Below are 20,410 nucleotides of genomic sequence, written 5' to 3'. Positions count from 1 at the left end.
AGGTCCCTAGTACTAAAAAGATTCTTAACATCTAAACAGAACCTCAGTCAGCCTTATTGTGTGCTGAAAAAGCCATTTGCAGTGACCATTTGAGGAATATACTTAGAATTCTTGCTGCTCTTGAAGGATGTGTCATAATCTCTTATCAAGTAACATACTCAGTATGCTTAAATCTAGATTGTGCATATTAGTTTAGCTTTCTACTATGCAAGGCACCCAATACTGTTTCTCAAATGCTAAACCTCTTGCAGAAGAAGAGTTAATGCTTTTACACAAAGCAGCAGTATCTGAAGTTGATCAACTTACAAAAACACAAGCCATCAGCTACAAAAGAAGCACCATCTTTTGACCAATTGATCAAACAAAACAAAGCTTAGATGTTAAGTATTACATAAAAGCATAGTAGTGAAGAGCAACACATGACATATAACGCTTTTAGATTTTTTTCCTAAACAAAATTCTTATCAATCTATAGGAACTATACATCCATTTTGGCCTAGTTTGGGATGGGGTGCCGATGTGATCTGCAATTCATCAAAAATCGTGATCTGGGCTTACTTTGCTGTCACAGGATCCGGACATCTTTCAGTTAAGCCGTCAACAATTAACTTTTTAAAATATCATCCTAAAATTCAATGAAATTCACCCAGTCATCTGAAAAAAAGCTTCATTTATATTTTGAAAAATTGTAGGTTATATTGGGGCCTGACGACTTGACCATTAACATTCAGGACCAAATTGCAAAGCTGTTGATGTGTACTTCCATGTAATAAAGTTTGCCCCCTTTGGTTCTGGTTAAACTGGTGTGAGTTCACCATTAAGCACAGTGGTTCCAAGAATCAGGAACTTACCAAAACCATGTCTTTGTGAAAGCATCAATGTATACAACCATGTTTTTTCTTTTGCTTCTTTTTTGCCAGTGGTTTGCTTCTGCATTCTTTTTTATGTATATTTGTGTCAGCATTGCAGTACCACTGACAGGACTGTCATTACTTGTTATGTCATTACATAGTGTTTTCACTGCTGTTGTGTGGTTGCATACCTTTCTGGAAAAACTTGTCTGTATGAACACTTGTATTTATAAGCGAAATTGTTCAGTCCTTCTGCGAATGTGGCCATAGCATGAGATGAATGTTTTTGTGAGAATCACTGTTGATACACAGGCATCACAAAGTAACCAGCATCTATTATGCTGTTTTTAGCCCCTATTGTAAACCACATATTCAGGATTTGTTTGCTTAGGTTTTTTATTTGCTTTGGTGTTAATCTGTGTTTAGTTTGGCCACCTGGCTGGTATATTAAGGGAACTTTCTGTTCTTTATCCTTCCTGTAGGTTTTTTTTTTGTTTGTTTTTTTTTTTTAATTTCAGCCTCTAATTTGACATATTTTAGTTCATTTAAAATTAAATTTAAATCTGTTTAAGTGTTTTGCTTTTTATTTATTTATTTTTTAAATGTTTATCATATCGGTGTGGATGGTGCTCTGCTTTGAGAATTTGGTCATGTCAATCAGTTCAGTGCTCACATAATCAGGGTAAATCGAGCTATTCTCAAGAGGCATTGACCCACTAACTAGTCAGCGAATAGGGAGGTACGAATTCTAGAGTCTTTCACACCGTATTCGCACTGCTCATTCTGCAGCATAAGGAATGCCAGAGTAAATCCATCTGATGCTTTTAAGGGACACACAAAACACATAAGGCCTTTTGTGTTTTAGGGTTTCAGCTTTAGGCCTTTGTCTAATACTCTTAAACAGATTTTTGGGATAACTTGATCAGTGGTTGAAAATTCTTATTGGACACAATTGTAATACATGCTGACATAATGCACCTCTCTGTTCTCCTGCACACAGCTCAGGCAGGTAAGGCGAGTAGACAAAGCCTCCTGCTGGTCCTCCCATGTTCTGGCATAAAAACAGAAGTGTTGGCATGCCTGTAGAATAAGCACTCAGTCCCTCGCTGACTTGATTAAAAGTTCTGCAGCCCAGAACCTCTTTTGCTTTCTTCCACAATTTAAAATGTCCCCTTCGTCTTCCTTTCTTAGAAGCAAATGTAGAGAATGGTAGGAATATCTCAGAAGTAGACTACATTCCGTATTTTGTGGCCAAGCCCCATGTTTATCCTTTTTTATTGGTCTTTTTGTGTTTCATCTTCTTTGACTTACGGGTGACTATAACACAGCAGTTTCTCTCTGGAATTAATAAAGTATGTAACATCAGCACACACTGTTCCTGCTGCAGCTATGACAACATGCTGCAAGACTTTGTAACGGTAAAAGGAAGGTTAAAAGATAGTTTTCTATTTCATGGTCATATGTATACAGGATTCTGTGAAGCTTGATTGCTTTTTTTCTCTCTATAGGTGATAGTGGACACCCCCACCAGCCCAGTCACCAGTGGCCTACCTTTATTTTTTGTGATTACAGTAACAGCTATCAAGCAGGTAAGACACTGGCTAATGAAGTTAATTTGGGATTTCTATAACCATATGATCATTTCCTCATTGTGTTTAATCACATTATACCCTCTTTCCCTCTCCTTATAACTTTTAAAGTCTTGCTGCTTTCATAACTTTCTTGCTGTGATCTTTGTATAAAATACCTGACTAATGCTCTGTTGGGTTTTGTAGTAATGTTCTCTGCTGCTAAGTTCTGATTGGTATAAAGATGTAATGGGCTCTACGCAGCTGCGAGCAAATGGAGATAGATAGCAAGTTTGTTACTGACATACAAATTATCGGAAGTGTCTGTTTCTTTGACTATGTTGCTGCAATGTCCCAGCTTTAGATGTATTATTTTAGGACTGGCTTTTTAGTCGGTCTACTGCTGGGGCTTTGACAAGCACAATAATGGCTGGACTTCCTTCCACAAATACATTGGAAGCACTGATAGTACTGGATCGGCTTTAGTTAGGCTTTGAAGTGTGACACCAAGGAGATCTGCCTGATTTTGTTATGTAGGCTGAGTTGAATTTTCAGGACCATTAATGGAATGTCTCTTCCCTGGCATCATTTCTTAATATTAGGATGAGAAAGTCTTGTTGATTATCACCTAATCACCTCATCTGATGTTGTTCATTGCAGAGGTAAATCCAGAAGGAAATTTAAAGCTCCAGACTCACTCTACCACCTTTGGTTTCTCTGCATAAATGATGTTTTGACTCCTAATGAAATGAAGAATGAATGCACTGCGAGAAACACTAAAATGAAAAGTGCTAACCAAAATATGACGAGAGGCCAAAATCCCACAACTAGGGGGAGTAGAGAAGCTATCAGCAACTCCACACTAAAAGAAATACACACAATTTTGATTGGGAACTTGATAACACAGCATGTCATAACCAAGATCAAAACCTAGTTCAAAACCTAGAGAAACTATGAGGATCACAGAATCCTGTTGCACAGCCAGAAAAAGTAAGGTTGGACTTTCTGGAGCGGTCCAAAATTGGTTCAGGTCATATTCAGAGGGCCAGAATTATTTTGTTGAAGTCGCCGGCTATGAATCTGACCGAGTGGCCATACCTGTGGAGTACCTCAGGGGTCAGTCCTTAGACTTCCTCTGTTCTACTTTGTATATGCTTTGGGTGAAATATTATAAAACTTTAACATCGAGTATCATAGTTATGCAAACGATACACAACTTTGTGTCCTTGTCACCAGAAGACTCCAGCCCAAAAGACTTACTGGAGCAAATAAATACCTGTATGAGAGAATTTTCTACAATTAAATGAAGACAAAACTATGATTATTGTTAAAAAAATAAATAAATAAAAAAGTGGGTCAACATTGTTGATAGACTCAGATCTAGCTTTCAGCAGCCAGATCAAAGCTGTCATATAGACAGCTCATTACCAGCTCAGAAACATCAACAGAATAAAGTCTATTCTCCTGGAAAGACAAGGAGAAGCTCATCCAGCATTCATTCTCCAGTAGACTGGGTTTCTGTAATGGTCCTTTAAAATGGTCTTCTTAAAATGAGCATTAAACATCTGCAACTTATCTTAAATGTTGCTGCAAGAGCTTTAACCAGGACTAAGAGATCTGAACACATCACACAAGTTTGTTAGTCTTTTGACTGGCTTCCAGTCAGTCCCAGGACAGATTTTATAAAAACCTGCTGAATGTTTACAAACCCCAGAGCGGTTACTGCCCAGAATACATCTGTATAATGTTCAAAGAAAATAAACCAAGTAGAGTTCTTAGATCCAAAGGCTCAGGTCAGCTAGTCCAGACCAGAGTCCAGACTAAATATGGAGAAGCAGCATTTAGCTGTTATGCTGCAAGCAAATGGAACAAACTACCAGTACAGGTTAAACTCTTTCCAGATGTCAATACTTTTAAACCCAGGTTAAAAAAAACATTTTTCTCATGCGTCTATGCATGAAATCTGCACCGTAACTTTTAACTTATCTTGCTTTTAATTATTTTAATTGATGATTTTTACTTTTATTTTGATTTGTTGTTCTTTTATGCTTCTTTGCACCATCTGAAATGCAACACTTTTAATATTTTATGTAAAGCACTTTGAATTGTCTTGTATATGAAAGGTGGTATACAAATAAATTTGCTTTGCTTAATCCTACTTTCTCGCGAAAGCTTTGTCTTAGTACACCACCACCTCCTGCATTGCTTTACTTTGGTATTATATTTTATGTCTTCTCTAAACTGCATCCCAGACAGTGTTGTTTTTCCACCTGACTCAGTATTATTTTGTCACATACAGTTCAAATGCACAGCTGGACAATCTTATCACATTCAGCTGCTACAAGCACTTGTATACTTTATGATGAGGCTCTGGATTTAGCAATCAAACTGTATGCATACTACTATTTTATATTCTTGTTGCAACTTTACAACAGCAGTTTTGAAACTTTTATGCACCTCCATTTCAGAAGCTGAAAAATGCTCAGCACACTTGTGAGTTTGACAACCTCAGCTATACTGTGTATTTCAGTTTAGACTTTTGGTGTCCTGTGAATGCTTATGCCACATGGAATATCTCTACTTTTTAAAATTTTTTGCTGATTTTGATAAATTACCACAGGGATATGAAGACTGGCTACGACACAAGGCTGACAATGAGGTGAATAAGTACCTTGTGACTGTGCTTGAAGATGGCCAGAGGATACGGAAGGAGAGTGAGAAGATCAAGGTACCTTTTAGCCAACACATTTTAACTTGTTTCAGTTGGAGTAAATAATTCCTTGGGGATATGGTCAGAGAGGATCTGCTGACAGTGTGACATGATTGTGTTTGGAGTGTATGCACAGGGGAGAAATGATGAAATGTTTCAACATTGGTGTGATGATAATAATGTATCAAGGGTATTTTGCTGGGCTTACTTCTCTTAAGCAATCCAATGGTGTTTTCTGCAGTTTACACCATTTTTTAAAGATTTTTGTGTTCAAAAAGGTAAATGTTCAATTAAGATAACATTATGCCCTTTCTAGACAATTTTGCATTATTCCTCAGGTTGTAATGAAATGTCTGACAATGTCTTTGCTGACAGTACCACAGGGATAAAGTTCCCTTTAAACCATGTGTTTACAGTTCAGAATAGCAGCCAATTTTAGGGGGTTAAAGTGGGTCATTTTACTCCACATCCATGGGGCATGCTCTAATTTGAGATCAGTCATACAGCTTTGCAGTACCATGCTAAAAAATGGACATCAAGTGACCCTTGATGCACAATATATTGCGGGAGCATACAGTATGTAACCTAAGAGCAGAAAAAGAACTTGTTGGCAGTTTTCAAGCAGATTTATTTATACATATTTAAACTTTGCTGCAAAATTATAGCAATCTCTCTTTTAGTTACCATCTTGTGTCAAGTCATGCAATGAACTGGTATTCATTAACATATGGGAACTTGAAATGTCTTACTTCTCACTGGGAAGTTCCGGTGGGGGGGGGGGGGACGCCACACATTTTAACCAGAAAGCAGATTTCTTAGTCAAGTCATGCAATAGACAAAGAACTGCAAAAACATTTCTAGTTTATTTCTTATGTTAAATGAACAAATAACAGTTTAAAATTAGTTGTTACCAAAACAACATGTTTAGACTCCCCACTTATGCTGTGCAGTGAATGCAACATGGTTTAAAGTTACGGGTGATGAGAAGGAGGCTGATTTGTTCTACTCGGAGCCCATTCTGTGACTCGACAGTAACTTCTCTATTTATAGTTTTGTTTGTTTTACTCTATTTCAGACACCCAAAAATATCCCACCAAGGCACAGAAATGATTTTTCGGCTTCATAATATGTTCCCTTTTAAAGTTTTATGCATTTTAGATTTAAACTGAACGACCTGGCTGTTTTAAAGGTCTGCTAGAGTTGCTGACATCAAGCTGTCATAACCACAGCTAACTTCCAAATTTAAAATTGGTTCTAGTTGCTGCTAACTTTAAACATTGTGCTTAGTAGACTAGAGATAAACATTCAGCAGAATAGCATTTTATAATATGCTGACCAACCTGGAACTCCAGGGGTTATGGCTATTTGAGCAGTGATTAAAAAAGGCATTTGCATGGGCTGCTTAAAAGTCAGCAGTTGTCCCAAAATATCTTTCACAACTTGACAAGAAACAGTTATTTTTCTACTCCATAGAGGTAAAAGCTTAGTTATGTTGATTAAAACCTCAGTCTCTCAGTTTAAGGAATGTGAAGAAGGATGCTTTGTCACTGGTTTTTGGTTGGTTCTCTTCAGGTTGGAGATGTTGTGGAGGTGGAGGAAGACGAGACCTTTCCCTGTGATTTAATACTGCTGCATTCTAGCCGAGATGATGGCACATGTTTTGTTACCACTGCAAGTCTTGATGGAGAATCCAACCATAAAGTAAGATGCACCTATGCGTTGTTAAATTAATTATAAAGTCGAGCACTATAACTAATTAAAATGACAAGCTGCGTGTATTGCATATAAACGTTTTTTTTTTTTTCCCCCAGATTTTCTCTTATCAGCCTGCTCTGTCTTGTCTGGTTCCTACATTTTTTTTCTACTTTCACAGGATCTCAGTGTCTTTCCTGCTGCCAACCTCCTGTACTTAAACTGAGTGAGAACTAAAATGACCGCTTGACCCAAGTCTGTCACAGCTCTCACATGCTACTCTCTGCCTTGTCCACTTTTTCAGACACACTACACAATGCCAGACACAGAAATGGATCTGGAATCTTTCAGCGCCACCATCGAGTGTGAACAGCCACAGCCTGACCTGTACAAGTAAGGCAATCATCATGCGGAGCCAACAGATTTACACCGCACCCATGTGTTTATTGTAATATGTTGAGATATGGATTAACACCATGCCTGTTTAAAATGGCATGATGTAAGCTGTTGGAGTGGATGTTGTCTTACATTTGTGTACTTAATGTTGATTTGCTTTCATATTTGGGGCAATATGAAATTGACCTGTTTCCAATGATGCATATATTTTCACAACATAGTTCATGTTCATGCTTACTTTGTTTCATCATAGTCAGTAGATGGATTTTGGTTCCCCCTTGGGGAAAGCAGTAGGAATGTTGTCATTTAACTAGATGCCTGTGCACCGTGCAGAGTCAATAAAATAACTATGTTGCTCGCAGACTACAAGCGATTTGTGGGCCTCCAAACCTGTGCAGCTGCATTTGATTTTAAAGTTAAGAAACTGCAATAATTTCACAGATTCAAGCTTTCTGCAGTGTTAGAAGAATGAATGAAGAACAAACATGATGCTGTGTGTAATTTTTGAGTTTAAATTTAGTTTCTGAGCATGCGTGTTATTTTGTTCCAGATTTGTCGGCCGTGTGTACATCTACAAAGACAGCCATGAGCCTTCAGTGAGGTGAGCGCTCTCATGAACAAGCATCCTTAACCCACTTTAAGTGAGAGCAAAAATCAAAACACAGTTGCTTAAGCACTCATTTGTTTTCCTTTACACCACCAACAAATCACTAATCCATTGATCCTTCATTGCAGACAAGCATTAAAATTAAAACAGGCTGGCAGGGTTTCAGTCGCTACTTCCAAAGCACTCCCATTGGTATTTATCATTGACTGCTTTGTAATGGCCATATACCCAAATGCTAGTGTCCTTCTCAAGAACACTGGGATGGGTTTAAGCCTGGACTGTACATTTTAGGGTGGATGCCAGCTTGCCTGCCACGTTTCCAGTTAGAGAATAGAGGAGTGTGTGTGGATTGCACAACTTGTAAATGACTGCACAGCTTGATCTTCTGATGTGTATTGTGCAGGTCTTTGGGGCCAGAAAATCTTCTTTTGAAAGGGGCAACTTTGAAGAATACTCAGAAAATATGTGGTAAGGAAAATAACATTGGCATTATGATAGTGACTAGCACCACTAAATGTGGTCTGTTATTTAAAAATGCTGACCTCCTTTGCTCTATTTTTTCCTCACTCTCCAAAGGTGTTGCAGTTTACACTGGCATGGAGACAAAAATGGCTCTCAACTATCAAGGCAAATCTCAGAAACGGTCTGCTGTGGAGAAGTGAGTTTAAGCAAAAGCTAGAAACAAGTTTTAGAATATATGGCATACATTTGGTCATCATTACTTTGATTTCTTATATTTTCAGGTCCATCAATGCCTTTCTCCTGGTTTACCTTTGTATTTTGGTGAGCAAAGCACTTGTTTGCACTACGCTTAAATATGTGTGGCAAAGCAAGCCTGGACAAGATGAGCCATGGTATAATGAGAAAACCCAGAGAGAAAAGGACACAAATATGGTGAGTTTATGTTTTTCAGAACTACTGAAATACTTGTTCTTGTTTTTGACATAGAGCTACAGCTCTATTAGTTTTAAAAATATTAGTTTTAACAATTAGTTTTCTTTCTAATATAATGCTGTTTTTAGCAACCCTCCTATCTTCTGCATGACTGTTTAGACCACCCAAATCCTGTTTCCTGATCTCAGATTTTTTACATATTCTTTCAGATGTTAGTTTTAATAGAATCATAATTTGGGAAATTTTAATCTACATGTTGACAATAAATCAGATACTTCTACCAGAAGCAGAAACGACTGTTAGGAATAACGCCATTTAACAGCAGCTGGGAGGACCACAAGACTTCTCTAATTCATAAAGTCTGATGATCAGATGTATCAAATACAACTCTATGATCCAGCAGATCCAGGACCGAAAGTCTCCCTGCCTCATTACACTTGAGGTCTTTAATTATTTTAAAAAGATCTGCCTCTGCGCCTGGTTAGTCTGAAACCCAGACTGAAAATTTCCTAAAAATATTATGTTGATTCAAAGGTTATGTATTTGAATAAAGTAAAAACCCTGTTTTTAATCATACTTAAAGGAGTACTGGTCAGTAGTTTCCAACAGAGTTTGGGTCTAAATTCCTCTTCTTCAGAAGGGGCCTCACCACTACAGTTTTACAGTTAGGTGGGAAGACACCCATCTGAAAACAGCAGTTTGCAATGTTTAAAATCTCCTGCTCAAAGAAACCAGAATTTCTTGAGAGCATGAGCTTTTGACTTTGGTTTGTTTTTAATGTAAAACACTTTGAGTAGCATTTCAAAATATGAAAAGGGGCTATATATATAAAGTAACATTGTAAGTAGCACGTTATGTATCTGTTACAGCTCTACACCCAAAATATATTCTCAATCACTATTGCTAAAAATCTCATCTTGAAGCTCAACTAACTTTAAAGTTAAACTTTGAAAATTAGTTTTAAGCTGAAGACTTAAAGCTTTAATTTAGAAAAATATCTGAAATTTTTAGCAATTGCAACAATTTTAAGAGCATTTTACATGCAGTGAAGGCCTGGTTGAACTTTTCCTGACCTGTACTTTGGCTGTTTAAGAATTTCCATTTGACTGGATATTGTGAAGGGCTTTGCCTTTACTGCAAAAAACCTGTGTGATCATTCACTACTGTTCTTGTGTAGATGTCCAAGCTGTTTTCTCATGTTTTTTTCTTCTTCTCAGAAAACACTGTTGACTTGGTGGCTCCCACTGGTCCTGATGTCTGATTTGATTTTTTGTTTTTCAGTCTGATGCTGAATTTGAGAGCTCTGGTTGCTGCAGTTTCACAACAGTAGCAGCCAAATGCAAATGCCCCACTTCACTTGTGCATGTCTCAAAAAGAGCCACCCCTCTTTTTAATATGATAAATGCTTAACTAGAGAAGCTTTCTGTTGTAACTTTCAGGTCACTGCTCCATTGGTAATATTAAAGTGTTATACCAGCTCTATCTTCCTCTCATCCACTACTAAGACAGTAAATGGCCACTGCTGACTTACTTTGTGACATGACCTATTTCATTGGCTGTTAGCCCTCTGGTCTAGCTTTAAATTAACTTGTAAACAGTTTGACTGCCATCATTTCTTTATGTTTCTTGTTGTAAACAGACATGTTTGTTACATGTTTATACACAAAAAATGGTACCACACCCACTTACTCTACATGAACTCAAACTATACAGATGAATAGTGCAAAATTATTTCACTAGAGGTCATTACAGCTTCAAAGAAGGTTATGTGATCGGTTTATTTGTTACTGATTTTACCTCTTGGGCTGATTTGCAAATGCAAAATGTTACCAGATGTTGGTACATCATCCAACTTGGAAGTGATCACCTTTCAGTGTTGATCGGGATTCAGGCTGTGTATGTCGTTTGAAAGATTTTTTTTTATCGAGGGAAAAAGGACCATTTTCTTTTTGCCCTATTCTTGTTTAACTCGATGCTTGCTTTTCCATTTTTTTTTCTTTTTCTCAACAGTATTTAAAGATGTTCACAGACTTCCTGTCCTTCATGGTGCTCTTCAACTTCATCATTCCAGTGTCCATGTATGTCACAGTTGAGATGCAAAAGTTTTTGGGATCCTTTTTCATCAGCTGGGACAAAGATTTCTTTGACCCTGAAATTGAAGAAGGAGCACTGGTCAACACTTCTGACCTCAATGAGGAGCTTGGACAGGTCGGCCAGACAGAACAAATTACACGAGACATGTAAACGGCACAACTAGGTGCATTGTTTTGTGTAGATTTTTGTATGTTTGAAAATCCTCAAATCTTTACAAAAGAAAAAAGTGAAACCCCGCAGATTTTAACCTTTCAAAACTGATGTTATTGCTTCAGTGACTGTCTACAGAAAAAATGTGATATTATTTTAACAGAATGAAGATAACTCTCTGAGCAGTAAATGTGCAGTATGTACCAATAGTGTGCAGGTAGCACATGTAAAAGTTACAGTTCAGAAAAACTCTAAATGTGTGTGATAGAATACAAATTCTCACAGTTTCTTTTATTTTATAAGATTGTGCTCATGTGTAGTTAATTCTCATTTGCCAGTTTCTCCATTAACTCTCCTCACCCTCTGACAGTTGCTTAACATAGGTGATAATGTCCAGCTACTTGTTTATTATCATGCATGAGATGGTGGCCAGAGTAGTTTGATGGATACCCTCTAGGGCATTATCCTTTACCTTGTCCACACGGAGACAACCTTCCATACATGCATGATACATGAGTTTGCCTGAGTCCAGTCCATTGAATCTGCCTACTCCCCTGAGTTGGGGCATTGGCTTGCCTTTTTTTTTAATGTGAAACAATGATTTTCTTGGTTGATAAAGATTTTATTCAATCCAGTGAGAACTGCAGGGTTTGCAAATGCCAGTCTGGTTGTTTTCTGGTATTTTCAGGCTGTGTGCTGCAGTCAGATATTTTATTTAACATCTATGTGTTTTATTTATGCACATATATAATTTTTTTTTTGGTACTCCAGATGCTACTGAACTTCAAAGTGTAGAGCTTTCATCTAATCCTAAAACCCCAGCAAAACAAGTGTTGACATAGCAACGCACCAGTGTCTTCTTAAAATGCAAAATTCAGTTGAGGATAAAACCGCCTCCCTACAGAGGTACAGATGTGAGACTGAAGCTGCAGACTCAGTGTAACAAGTTAAAAATTCGGAATGATATCCAGCAACACATTAGCATCAATATAAAGATGTAAAGTGCATAAATATTTTAAATAAAGTCTACAGACAAGTCAGGGCATCTTAAAAAAAATATGTTAGGTTTTCTCTAATACACAAAGCTTTTTGATGAGATTTACGTCGCCTGTATTGTGGCTGACTCTGACAGATGTCCAGATTGTCACACTGGCTGAAGTGTAGTAACTCGAATACATATCATTTAAAGTTAGTATTTACAATATGAAAATGGATACTTTTATCCCAATTTTATGTAAAAACAAAATGTTCACTTTTTTTAGCACTTAAAGTTGACATCCGCTTTTAAAAAAAAATACAAATGGGTAAAAAAAATAAATGGCATGATACAAACTGAACTATACTAAATTAATTTTTCACAATGCCATTATTGCCACTTCTGTCCTCACTTCTTGTTTTATTTTACATCTGGCTTAGACAGTCCTGCTATCAGTCACACGTAATTTGCCAGAACATTACTTCAAAGTGATGCACCATTAAATTGATGGAATATTTTGGAAGTTATCAACCAGTATTATTGTTGAAAGTTGTTACAAAGAAACTGAATTTTTATTGGTTTAGGAAAATTTAAAATTTTTTCTTCACCCAAATAATCACTTCCTGCAGGTGGAGTACGTCTTCACAGACAAGACGGGCACACTCACTCAGAATAACATGGAATTCATAGAGTGCTGCATTGACGGTTTCCAGTACAAGTACCAGGAAGCAAGCTCTGAGTTGGACAGATTTTGTGTCCCAGATGGACCTGTGAACAAACTGCAGCAGAAAGCTGGCAGGGTGGGTATTGTGGTGTCCCGCCATCTGTTGTAAAAGCCACACAAGCATTGACATATGGTCATTAGATAGCTCATTGCTCAGAAAGACCCTTCGCAGGTCACCCTTGTATAGTCTCCGTGACATCTCCAACATATGCAGTTAACATAGTGGGAGGAAACAGTGGTGTGTGCGCTTGACATGAACACCTGATAACACTGTTGCGCCTCAGCAGTTAATTTGATAAGAAGTCAATTTAGACAAATGGCCATAAATTGGGAGTTTTATCTAAACCGCAGCTACTGTATATGCCACCACTTAAGGCTGTAAATCATTTTCCAGCAAAGCAGTTTATGTGTTAGTGATGTATTAAGTTGTTTTCATGGTGTGTTAATAGGAGAAGGAGGAGCTGTTTCTGCGTGCGCTGTGTCTGTGCCACACAGTCCAGGTGAAGGAGTCCACAGAGCAGAATCAAGGCCAGGTAGATGGAAAGATGGACCAGGTGGATGGTTTAGCACCTTTTCATCCATTGCAAGAGGAGGTGGGCTTCATTGCTTCCTCGCCTGATGAGATTGCTCTGGTCAAGGGTGCCATGAGGTATGACAGGGTGTCACGACTCAGCGGGTTGAAGTGACATGATGATAGTTTGAATTTCACAGAATGTATTTTTAGAATGCCATTTTATTTCTCAGCTACGTTTCTTTTATACGGCATATTTTTCAATTTAAGGGAATTTGTTTCTGTCTGCAGGTTTGGCTTCACATTTCTGGGTCTTGAAAGTAAAACCATGAAAATTCTCAACAGGAACAAAGATGTTGAAATGTAAGTCAGTAATTACACACATCCTGAATCATATTTTTTTTTGTTAAATCTATACTGGTTATTTACTTTGTTTGCATATTCTTCCTTCTGTAGGTATGAACTGCTTCACGTGCTGAACTTTGACCCGGTGAGAAGGCGAATGAGTGTAATAGTCAGATCCAAATCAGGTAAGCTCGACACTACTGTTAGTTATCAAATCTTGATTTACTGTTTGACCTCTGTTGTATAGCTCTAAGATTGCATATTTTTGTGCCTAGGTGATACACTGCTTTTTTGTAAGGGGGCAGACTCCTCCATCTTCCCACGTGTCAGACAGGAGGAGGTTGAAAGGATACGCATGCATGTGGAACGTAATGCAACAGTGGGTGCAAAGCAACTAGTTCTGCTTAATGTCAAAACAGTTAAGGAGATTGCACAGCATAAAACTCTGTTTTCTTATGGTAACGCTTTCTATTTAATTGTTCAGGAGGGTTATCGCACACTGTGTGTGGCCTACAAGTGTCTTAGCGCAGAGGAGTATGCCCAGGCTGATGCAGGATTAAGAGAAGCTAGACTTGCTCTGCAGGACAGAGAGGAGAAGCTCATAGCTGTTTACAACCAAGTGGAGAATGGAATGAGTCTAATAGGAGCTACAGCTGTGGAAGATCGGTGGGTACTAACACAACGCACCACAACCGTACAGCTTTCTCTTTCTTCTCTTTATCAATTAATTTGTCACTCTGCAGTTGTTTTACAACAGTCCTTCTTTGCTTCCTGCCCTTTGTTACATGATACCAGATTAATCATCTTTTTTATTTGAGTATTTCTTTATCAGAACTGTATAAATGTAGGTTCATGCTGCCACCTTGTGGTTGGAGTGCTCTATGACACAAGATTCTGCCTGTTTTCAACATGTTTTATGGCTATAAAAGTAAAATGTATACAGGATGAGTGGCAGGATTTAATCTGCACATTTCATATGAAAAATATAGTTTAGTTATAGTAGTTGAACCCTGATTTATGTGTTGTTGTTTTTTTTTTACCTGCTTTATGTATTTTTTCCATCTTAGTGGCAATACTTCAGTTAGTGGAATGTGATCTTTAATCTCATTTCTTGTCTTTTGTACACTGAAGGCTTCAAGAGGAGGCAGCAGAGACCATGGAAGCTCTGCAGGGAGCAGGTATGAAAGTTTGGGTCCTTACAGGGGACAAGATGGAGACGGCAAAATCCACCTGCTACGCTTGTAGATTGTTCCAGAGAAACACAGAGCTTTTGGAGCTAACGTTGCGCACTCTAGAAGATGGAGGGAGGAGACGAGAAGAACGACTGCATGACCTTTTGCTTGAGTACCATAAAAAAGCTGTACAGGAAGCACCACCAGTAAAGGCAGGCGTCACCAGGTAGGTACTTGCACTTAAAAAATATTATTTGAGATGATTAAGTTCTGACCTGATATTTTTTTTTTGGTTTTAAACGCTCTGTGTTGCAGGAATTGGTCTGTAGCCGGCCACGATTATGGTTTCATCATTGATGGAGCCTCGTTATCAATGGTGCTTAACTCATCTTCTGAATCCAACTCCAGTCACTACAAGACTCTGTTTCTGCAGATCTGTCAAAACTGCACAGCTGTGCTCTGCTGCCGCATGGCTCCTTTACAGAAGGCACAGGTCAGAACACTTACTTTGGGTCCATTCACATCAGGATAGTCTGCAAGGCTCGGTCCAATTGGGGACTCGGTACTGTTGGGTGGGGGGGTGCGCAACATTATTCTGATTGGACCTTTTACAAAGAGTGTTTCACTCACCACCAGAGGTGAGAAAATACAGAGCTGCTGCATTAGATCTTAGTAGTCTGGGTTGATCAGATTTCTATCAGAAGTTTAACCAATTTCTTCCACATCTGACCGTAAAGTATTTTTCCCCGTCCAGAGCCGCCTATCGCCTGTTTTGGTTGGCGTGTGGTGAACCCACATTGCACTTTGTTTTGTAGTACGCTTCCTGTAGTTGAAACAGACCTGCGTTTGTAGGCGGACCGAGGCCACCTCTTTGATTTGAATCAGAATGTGTTTGCACATTCACAACACCCCAAATGAAGCAAACAGACTATGATTCGAATCAAAAAGGCCTGTGTGGATGTGCTCTCAAAGTCTAGAAAGGGTTCATTTATTGTAAAAATATAAGGAAAAATCACACTAACATGAATGCTTATCAACAGATTTTTCCACCTCTGTCTTCAATAGATTGTAAAAATGGTGAAGAACTCAAAAGGCAACCCAATCACCCTCTCCATTGGAGATGGAGCCAATGATGTCAGTATGATTTTGGAAGCACATGTTGGTATCGGTAAGAAATTACTTAATGTATAACTAAAACCGCTATAAAGGTAATAATAGTCTTCTATTTAAGGTAACTTACCATCTTTTTGTTTTTCTGTTTTAGGAATTAAGGGGAAAGAGGGTCGTCAGGCAGTAAGGAACAGTGATTATGCCATACCCAAACTCAAGCACCTCAAGAAACTTTTGTTGGCTCATGGGCATCTTTACTATGTTCGCATTGCACACTTAGTGCAGTATTTCTTTTACAAGGTAAGAGAAATGGATCCATTTTTTTAAATATTATTCTGTGAAGTCAGAAGTTATTTAGACTTGAAACAAAGTTTGTATTTCTCAAACAAATAAGGCTATCACGCGATCTGGCATGGATCTGGTTAACAAAGATTAGAACCTATTTACACACATTGAACAGATTTTCTTTCATTCGAAATCAAATAAACTTTTTATACTCATAAGCATTCTGGGTCATGAATTTTATACTGTTTGATAACTTAAAGCAACCAGTAACCTCGTCTTATTTTTCTCTGTTTACATGCAGAATCTTTGCTTCATCTTACCCCAGTTTTTGTACCAGTTCTTCTGTGGATATTCCCAGCAAGTAAGTATGTCCCATGTCCTGTTGAGCTTCAGACAAGTTCTGACCTTGAAAAGAGACAGAACCCCCTCAAATCCACACCAGCCTCCTGGATACCACAGTCTTTTCCTCAAATTTCCCCTCCCCTTTTCCCCCAGGAATGTGTGAGTTATGTTGCCAAATGCAGGCAGGTCTGGTTTGACTTTTTTGTCAAACAGTTGAAGCTGCATGGATTAATTTACTTGTACGTTAGATATGAGTTCTATGTCTATATGCATTGTACATCTGGTACCATGTTCGAATTAATGCCAGCGTCAGAATATATACATGAATCAATCATATATGGATTGTACTATGTAAGCTAATTCAATGTTTTATACTTTAAATGTCTAGGTAGATCTTTCATGCTTTATGACATGGATCTTTCATAAGTATATGAAAGATGTGTGCTAGCTTGCCTGTATTCACTAAGCCCAAGTTATGCTGGTGTGTCTGAGTTTGGTCCTTTCCATGATATTAACCCCAGGTTGCTCCCACCCTCCCTCCCATCCTCCCATCCCTCCCTCCCATCCTCCCCAGCCCCTGTATGATGCAGCCTATCTGACGATGTACAACATTTGCTTCACCTCTATGCCTATCCTGGCGTATAGCCTTTTCGAGCAGCATATTTGTGTTGAAGTTCTGCTGGACAATGCTACCCTCTACAGGTAATCTTGGAAATCACCTGTTTACCTTTATGTGCTTTTCAGGGTGTGGTAGAGTTAGCTGTGTGTGTTGTGTCTTAACACTAGTGAGGGCCAACAAACACATTTGAGCAGACATCTAAATACATGGACAGTTTATAAATTAGCTGAGATTAAAGGCTGAGATTTGATGTGTTCTGTTCTGGTTCTATGTAGGTTTAGTTTGTCCCAGTTTATAAGAATAAACATTCAAATTAATTGAATTTACCATAAGTTTCTACAACAAAATTGAATCAACCATTTGTTTCTTTAGTATAAAGAAGCTGTAAATGAGTGTTGCTCTGTAGTAGCTGTTTCTTGTTGATAATTTAGAAATGAAGTAGAACTTTGTGCATATGCTTTTATGTAATCTGCTGATATTGTTTATAATTGCTTCACCCAACAGCGATCTGTTAAGAAAACAGCATGAGCTACATTTAAAATGAATCATTTTTGTCAATTATTTTAGGGTCGGGCAGTTGTTCATAATTACTCTAATTTTTGATAATTCACCTCATTCCAAGGTTTATGACAAGGCATAAAATAATGACTCAATATTCAGCTGAACTATTTTCTTTGTTTTTTTTCATCTATTCCAGGGAGATTGCAAAGAATGCCATGTTACGGTGGGGACCTTTCCTCTACTGGACCTCCCTTGGAGTCTTCCATGGTTTGCTCTTCTTCTTTGGTGTTTGGTATTTGTTCAGGAATCCAGCCTTGCAAGATAATGGCCAGGTTAGTTCTCATTGCTTTCTAAATGAATAGGGAGTGAAATAATTGACTGTCTGCTCAGTATATCCTCTTTGTCATTCATGACTCCAGGTCTTTGGAAACTGGTCATATGGAACTATTGTATTCACTGTACTCGTCTTCACTGTAACTCTAAAGGTGAGTTTTCACTCTGTAGGTTAAAGTGTGAGTAAAGATTTAAAAAAAAAAAAAAAAAAAAAAAAAGAATTTAGTGTTTATAAGTACCTGTTGTCAAACATGTTTCCATGGAAATAACAGACTTTGCTTTAATCTGACTTGATAGAAAATTGTAGCATTTAAGCATATGATAAGGATATTGTATTAATCACTAACTTTTGTTATATTGTTTATTTTGCCTTTAAAAACATACTGTAAGTGACGTTTATCCACTTTTGCAGCTTGCACTGGATACACGGCATTGGACATGGATCAACCACTTTGTAATCTGGGGTTCCTTGGCTTTCTACGTCTTTTTCAGCTTCTTCTGGGGAGGAATAATATGGTTAGCAAACACCTCAGGATGAATAAACAAAAATATTCATTTTCCTTATCTGTGTTTGATCCAACCAACAGTATGAAGTAAAGTGTTGCCTCTCCTGCAGGCCTTTCCTGAGGCAGCAGAGATTATATTTTGTATTTGCCAACATGCTGAGCTCGGTGTCAGCCTGGCTGGTCATCATCTTACTCATCCTGCTCAGCTTACTGCCAGAGATCTTGCTTGTGGTTCTCCGCAAGCCTCGTGGACCCCACGCACGACAGGTACAGCTGAAACAGACATACACACACATTTACACCCTGTACGCTCTCGCTTACTCTTTTCTGTGGCCTGATATATCCCACACTGTATTTTATGGGGGTAAGGTGTCCCCTTTCTTTTGTTCATTAACAAATAGCGGTAATCACCTTCAGCCAGAGCGGTTGGGGACCATTTGGACAGCTTGATGACCACGTCTCCTTGATGCACTCAAGAAAGCCCACTGATTTGTTATGCAGACATGCTCCTTACTTAAATCTGTTGGTGTTTTAGTTTTATGTATTCATTTATTTATATGTATGTGTGTGTAATATATGTATATGTCATACAAGTGCACTTCAATTTTTTTTTTATTTACACATGTTTTATAAGGAGTACTTTTGTCTCTAAAATGGCTTCATCAGTTCAGTGTCATAGATTATAAATCCAACTTTAGCATGCAGATCTGTTTGTAGTTTAATCTGTGGTTTTAAACATGATTCCCTGTGGAAGAATATCTGGGTCTTTTTTTTTTTATTTTAGTGCATCTCAACACCTGGTTTTTGCTCATTTTCTACTTTTTCATCTTTGTTTTGCTAACTGCTGCTGCACTTAGATACACTCTTTCTTATCTTTTTCACCCTCTTTATTTTTTCTCTTCTCTCTGGACTGTCCACCCTAAAGATGAAGCATCGCCTTCCTTCCTCTGGGACTTCTACTATCTTCATGTTGTCACAGACCGTTAGCACTCACAGCTTCTCATGGAGTGACTGAGGTCTCTTTTTTTCTCTCTGTCAGCATTCATACTTAGATCTCTTCCTCTCTTGAGGAATTTCTGTGTGCTTGGAAACTTGTTTGTTTCCTACCTGTTGTGTCCTTCCTCTCCCACTGTCAGATTCTTTCCTTTGGCTAACAAAGTAACAAGGCTGGTGCGCGATAGATCTTTATTATAGTCTCTCTTCCTTGGATCGATAAAATCAAATTAAAACCTCAGCAATGCTGTCATTGGGAGGGGTGGGGGCTGCATTTTAAACTTAAACTTTAACACAACTGCTACTTTTTAGTAATATGTGTTAAATCGGGAGAAATGGCACGTGCCCAGCTCTGCCTGCAGTGTGGAGTAGGACGGGGTGTCCGTGCTGAAAGCGCCAATCTTCCATCTTTGTCTGTCCAGTTGTAACAGCCACTGTCTCCTCCCAGCTGCCTGTGCTGCTCCAATGCCTGCTGCCTCCGCATGTCCAGTCAGGTGACTGCAGCACATCAAAGCATCCAAACTTATCTGCATGAGGCTCGAGGTCACAACCTCATCCTGGATCCTCAGCGCAGTCCCTACAGGCCCCTGCATTGTGTCATTTTGTGTGTGTTATTCATGCATTCAAGTTAGAAATAAGTCAGGTTAGCAGATATGTTACAGGTTGACCATTTGATAGAATTGAGGCTTCTAAATAGTGTATTTCAAGGTAAAGGGGTTTAGAAAGGTACTTGGACTGATTCTCATTGTCCACTGTCCACTTGAAATCTGTGTGAATGTGTACATTTGTGTATGTGTATGTTCGTGAGGAAGAGAAACCACCAGACAAATTGTGTTTGTGTTTGTCAGCGTAGTGACATCACTGGTGTCTCTTGCCTCACTCCCTCTAGAAGAAGCTGGTTCATTCAAGTACGGGGGGCCTTCCGTCTCCTCAGTCTTCAGCCAGGCCCCTGCTCATGAGAACCTTTTCAGATGAGTCCAATGCTGTCATGTAAACAGGTACCAGCCCACTTTCAGGCCATTCAAGTCAAA

General features: G+C 38.5%; 1 protein-coding gene across 4 annotated transcripts in view; it reads left to right on the top strand.

The window, feature by feature from the left end:
* The window catches only part of atp11c (ATPase phospholipid transporting 11C (ATP11C blood group)), a 54,830-nt gene that overhangs the window by 29,947 nt on the left and 4,473 nt on the right, over positions 1-20,410 (top strand). For 2 of the 4 annotated variants that reach the window (XM_079249555.1, XM_079249556.1), the window contains exons 4-29: positions 2,360-2,440; positions 5,040-5,147; positions 6,702-6,830; positions 7,126-7,214; positions 7,768-7,818; positions 8,228-8,292; positions 8,401-8,482; positions 8,568-8,718; positions 10,729-10,926; positions 12,568-12,738; positions 13,112-13,311; positions 13,465-13,536; positions 13,630-13,703; positions 13,794-13,897; positions 14,003-14,184; positions 14,650-14,916; positions 15,006-15,183; positions 15,756-15,858; positions 15,955-16,100; positions 16,387-16,446; positions 17,002-17,129; positions 17,744-17,879; positions 17,967-18,032; positions 18,293-18,396; positions 18,497-18,653; positions 20,269-20,377. In XM_079249555.1, the coding sequence (XP_079105681.1) occupies positions 2,360-2,440; positions 5,040-5,147; positions 6,702-6,830; positions 7,126-7,214; positions 7,768-7,818; positions 8,228-8,292; positions 8,401-8,482; positions 8,568-8,718; positions 10,729-10,926; positions 12,568-12,738; positions 13,112-13,311; positions 13,465-13,536; positions 13,630-13,703; positions 13,794-13,897; positions 14,003-14,184; positions 14,650-14,916; positions 15,006-15,183; positions 15,756-15,858; positions 15,955-16,100; positions 16,387-16,446; positions 17,002-17,129; positions 17,744-17,879; positions 17,967-18,032; positions 18,293-18,396; positions 18,497-18,653; positions 20,269-20,373 (3,207 nt within the window). In that variant the 3' untranslated portion in view covers positions 20,374-20,377. Of the gene's footprint in view, positions 1-2,359; positions 2,441-5,039; positions 5,148-6,701; positions 6,831-7,125; positions 7,215-7,767; positions 7,819-8,227; positions 8,293-8,400; positions 8,483-8,567; positions 8,719-10,728; positions 10,927-12,567; positions 12,739-13,111; positions 13,312-13,464; positions 13,537-13,629; positions 13,704-13,793; positions 13,898-14,002; positions 14,185-14,649; positions 14,917-15,005; positions 15,184-15,755; positions 15,859-15,954; positions 16,101-16,386; positions 16,447-17,001; positions 17,130-17,743; positions 17,880-17,966; positions 18,033-18,292; positions 18,397-18,496; positions 18,654-19,311; positions 19,403-20,268; positions 20,378-20,410 lie in introns of all 4 variants that reach the window. The other 2 variants (XM_079249557.1, XM_079249558.1) reach the window with 2 other exon arrangements.

Source organism: Telmatherina bonti (assembly GCF_933228915.1).
Source record: "Telmatherina bonti genome assembly, chromosome: 12".
In the NCBI taxonomy this organism is placed as follows: Eukaryota; Metazoa; Chordata; class Actinopteri; order Atheriniformes; family Telmatherinidae; genus Telmatherina; species Telmatherina bonti.
Note: the sequence above shows the minus strand (reverse complement) of the source record. Positions and strands in the feature narration are given on the sequence as shown.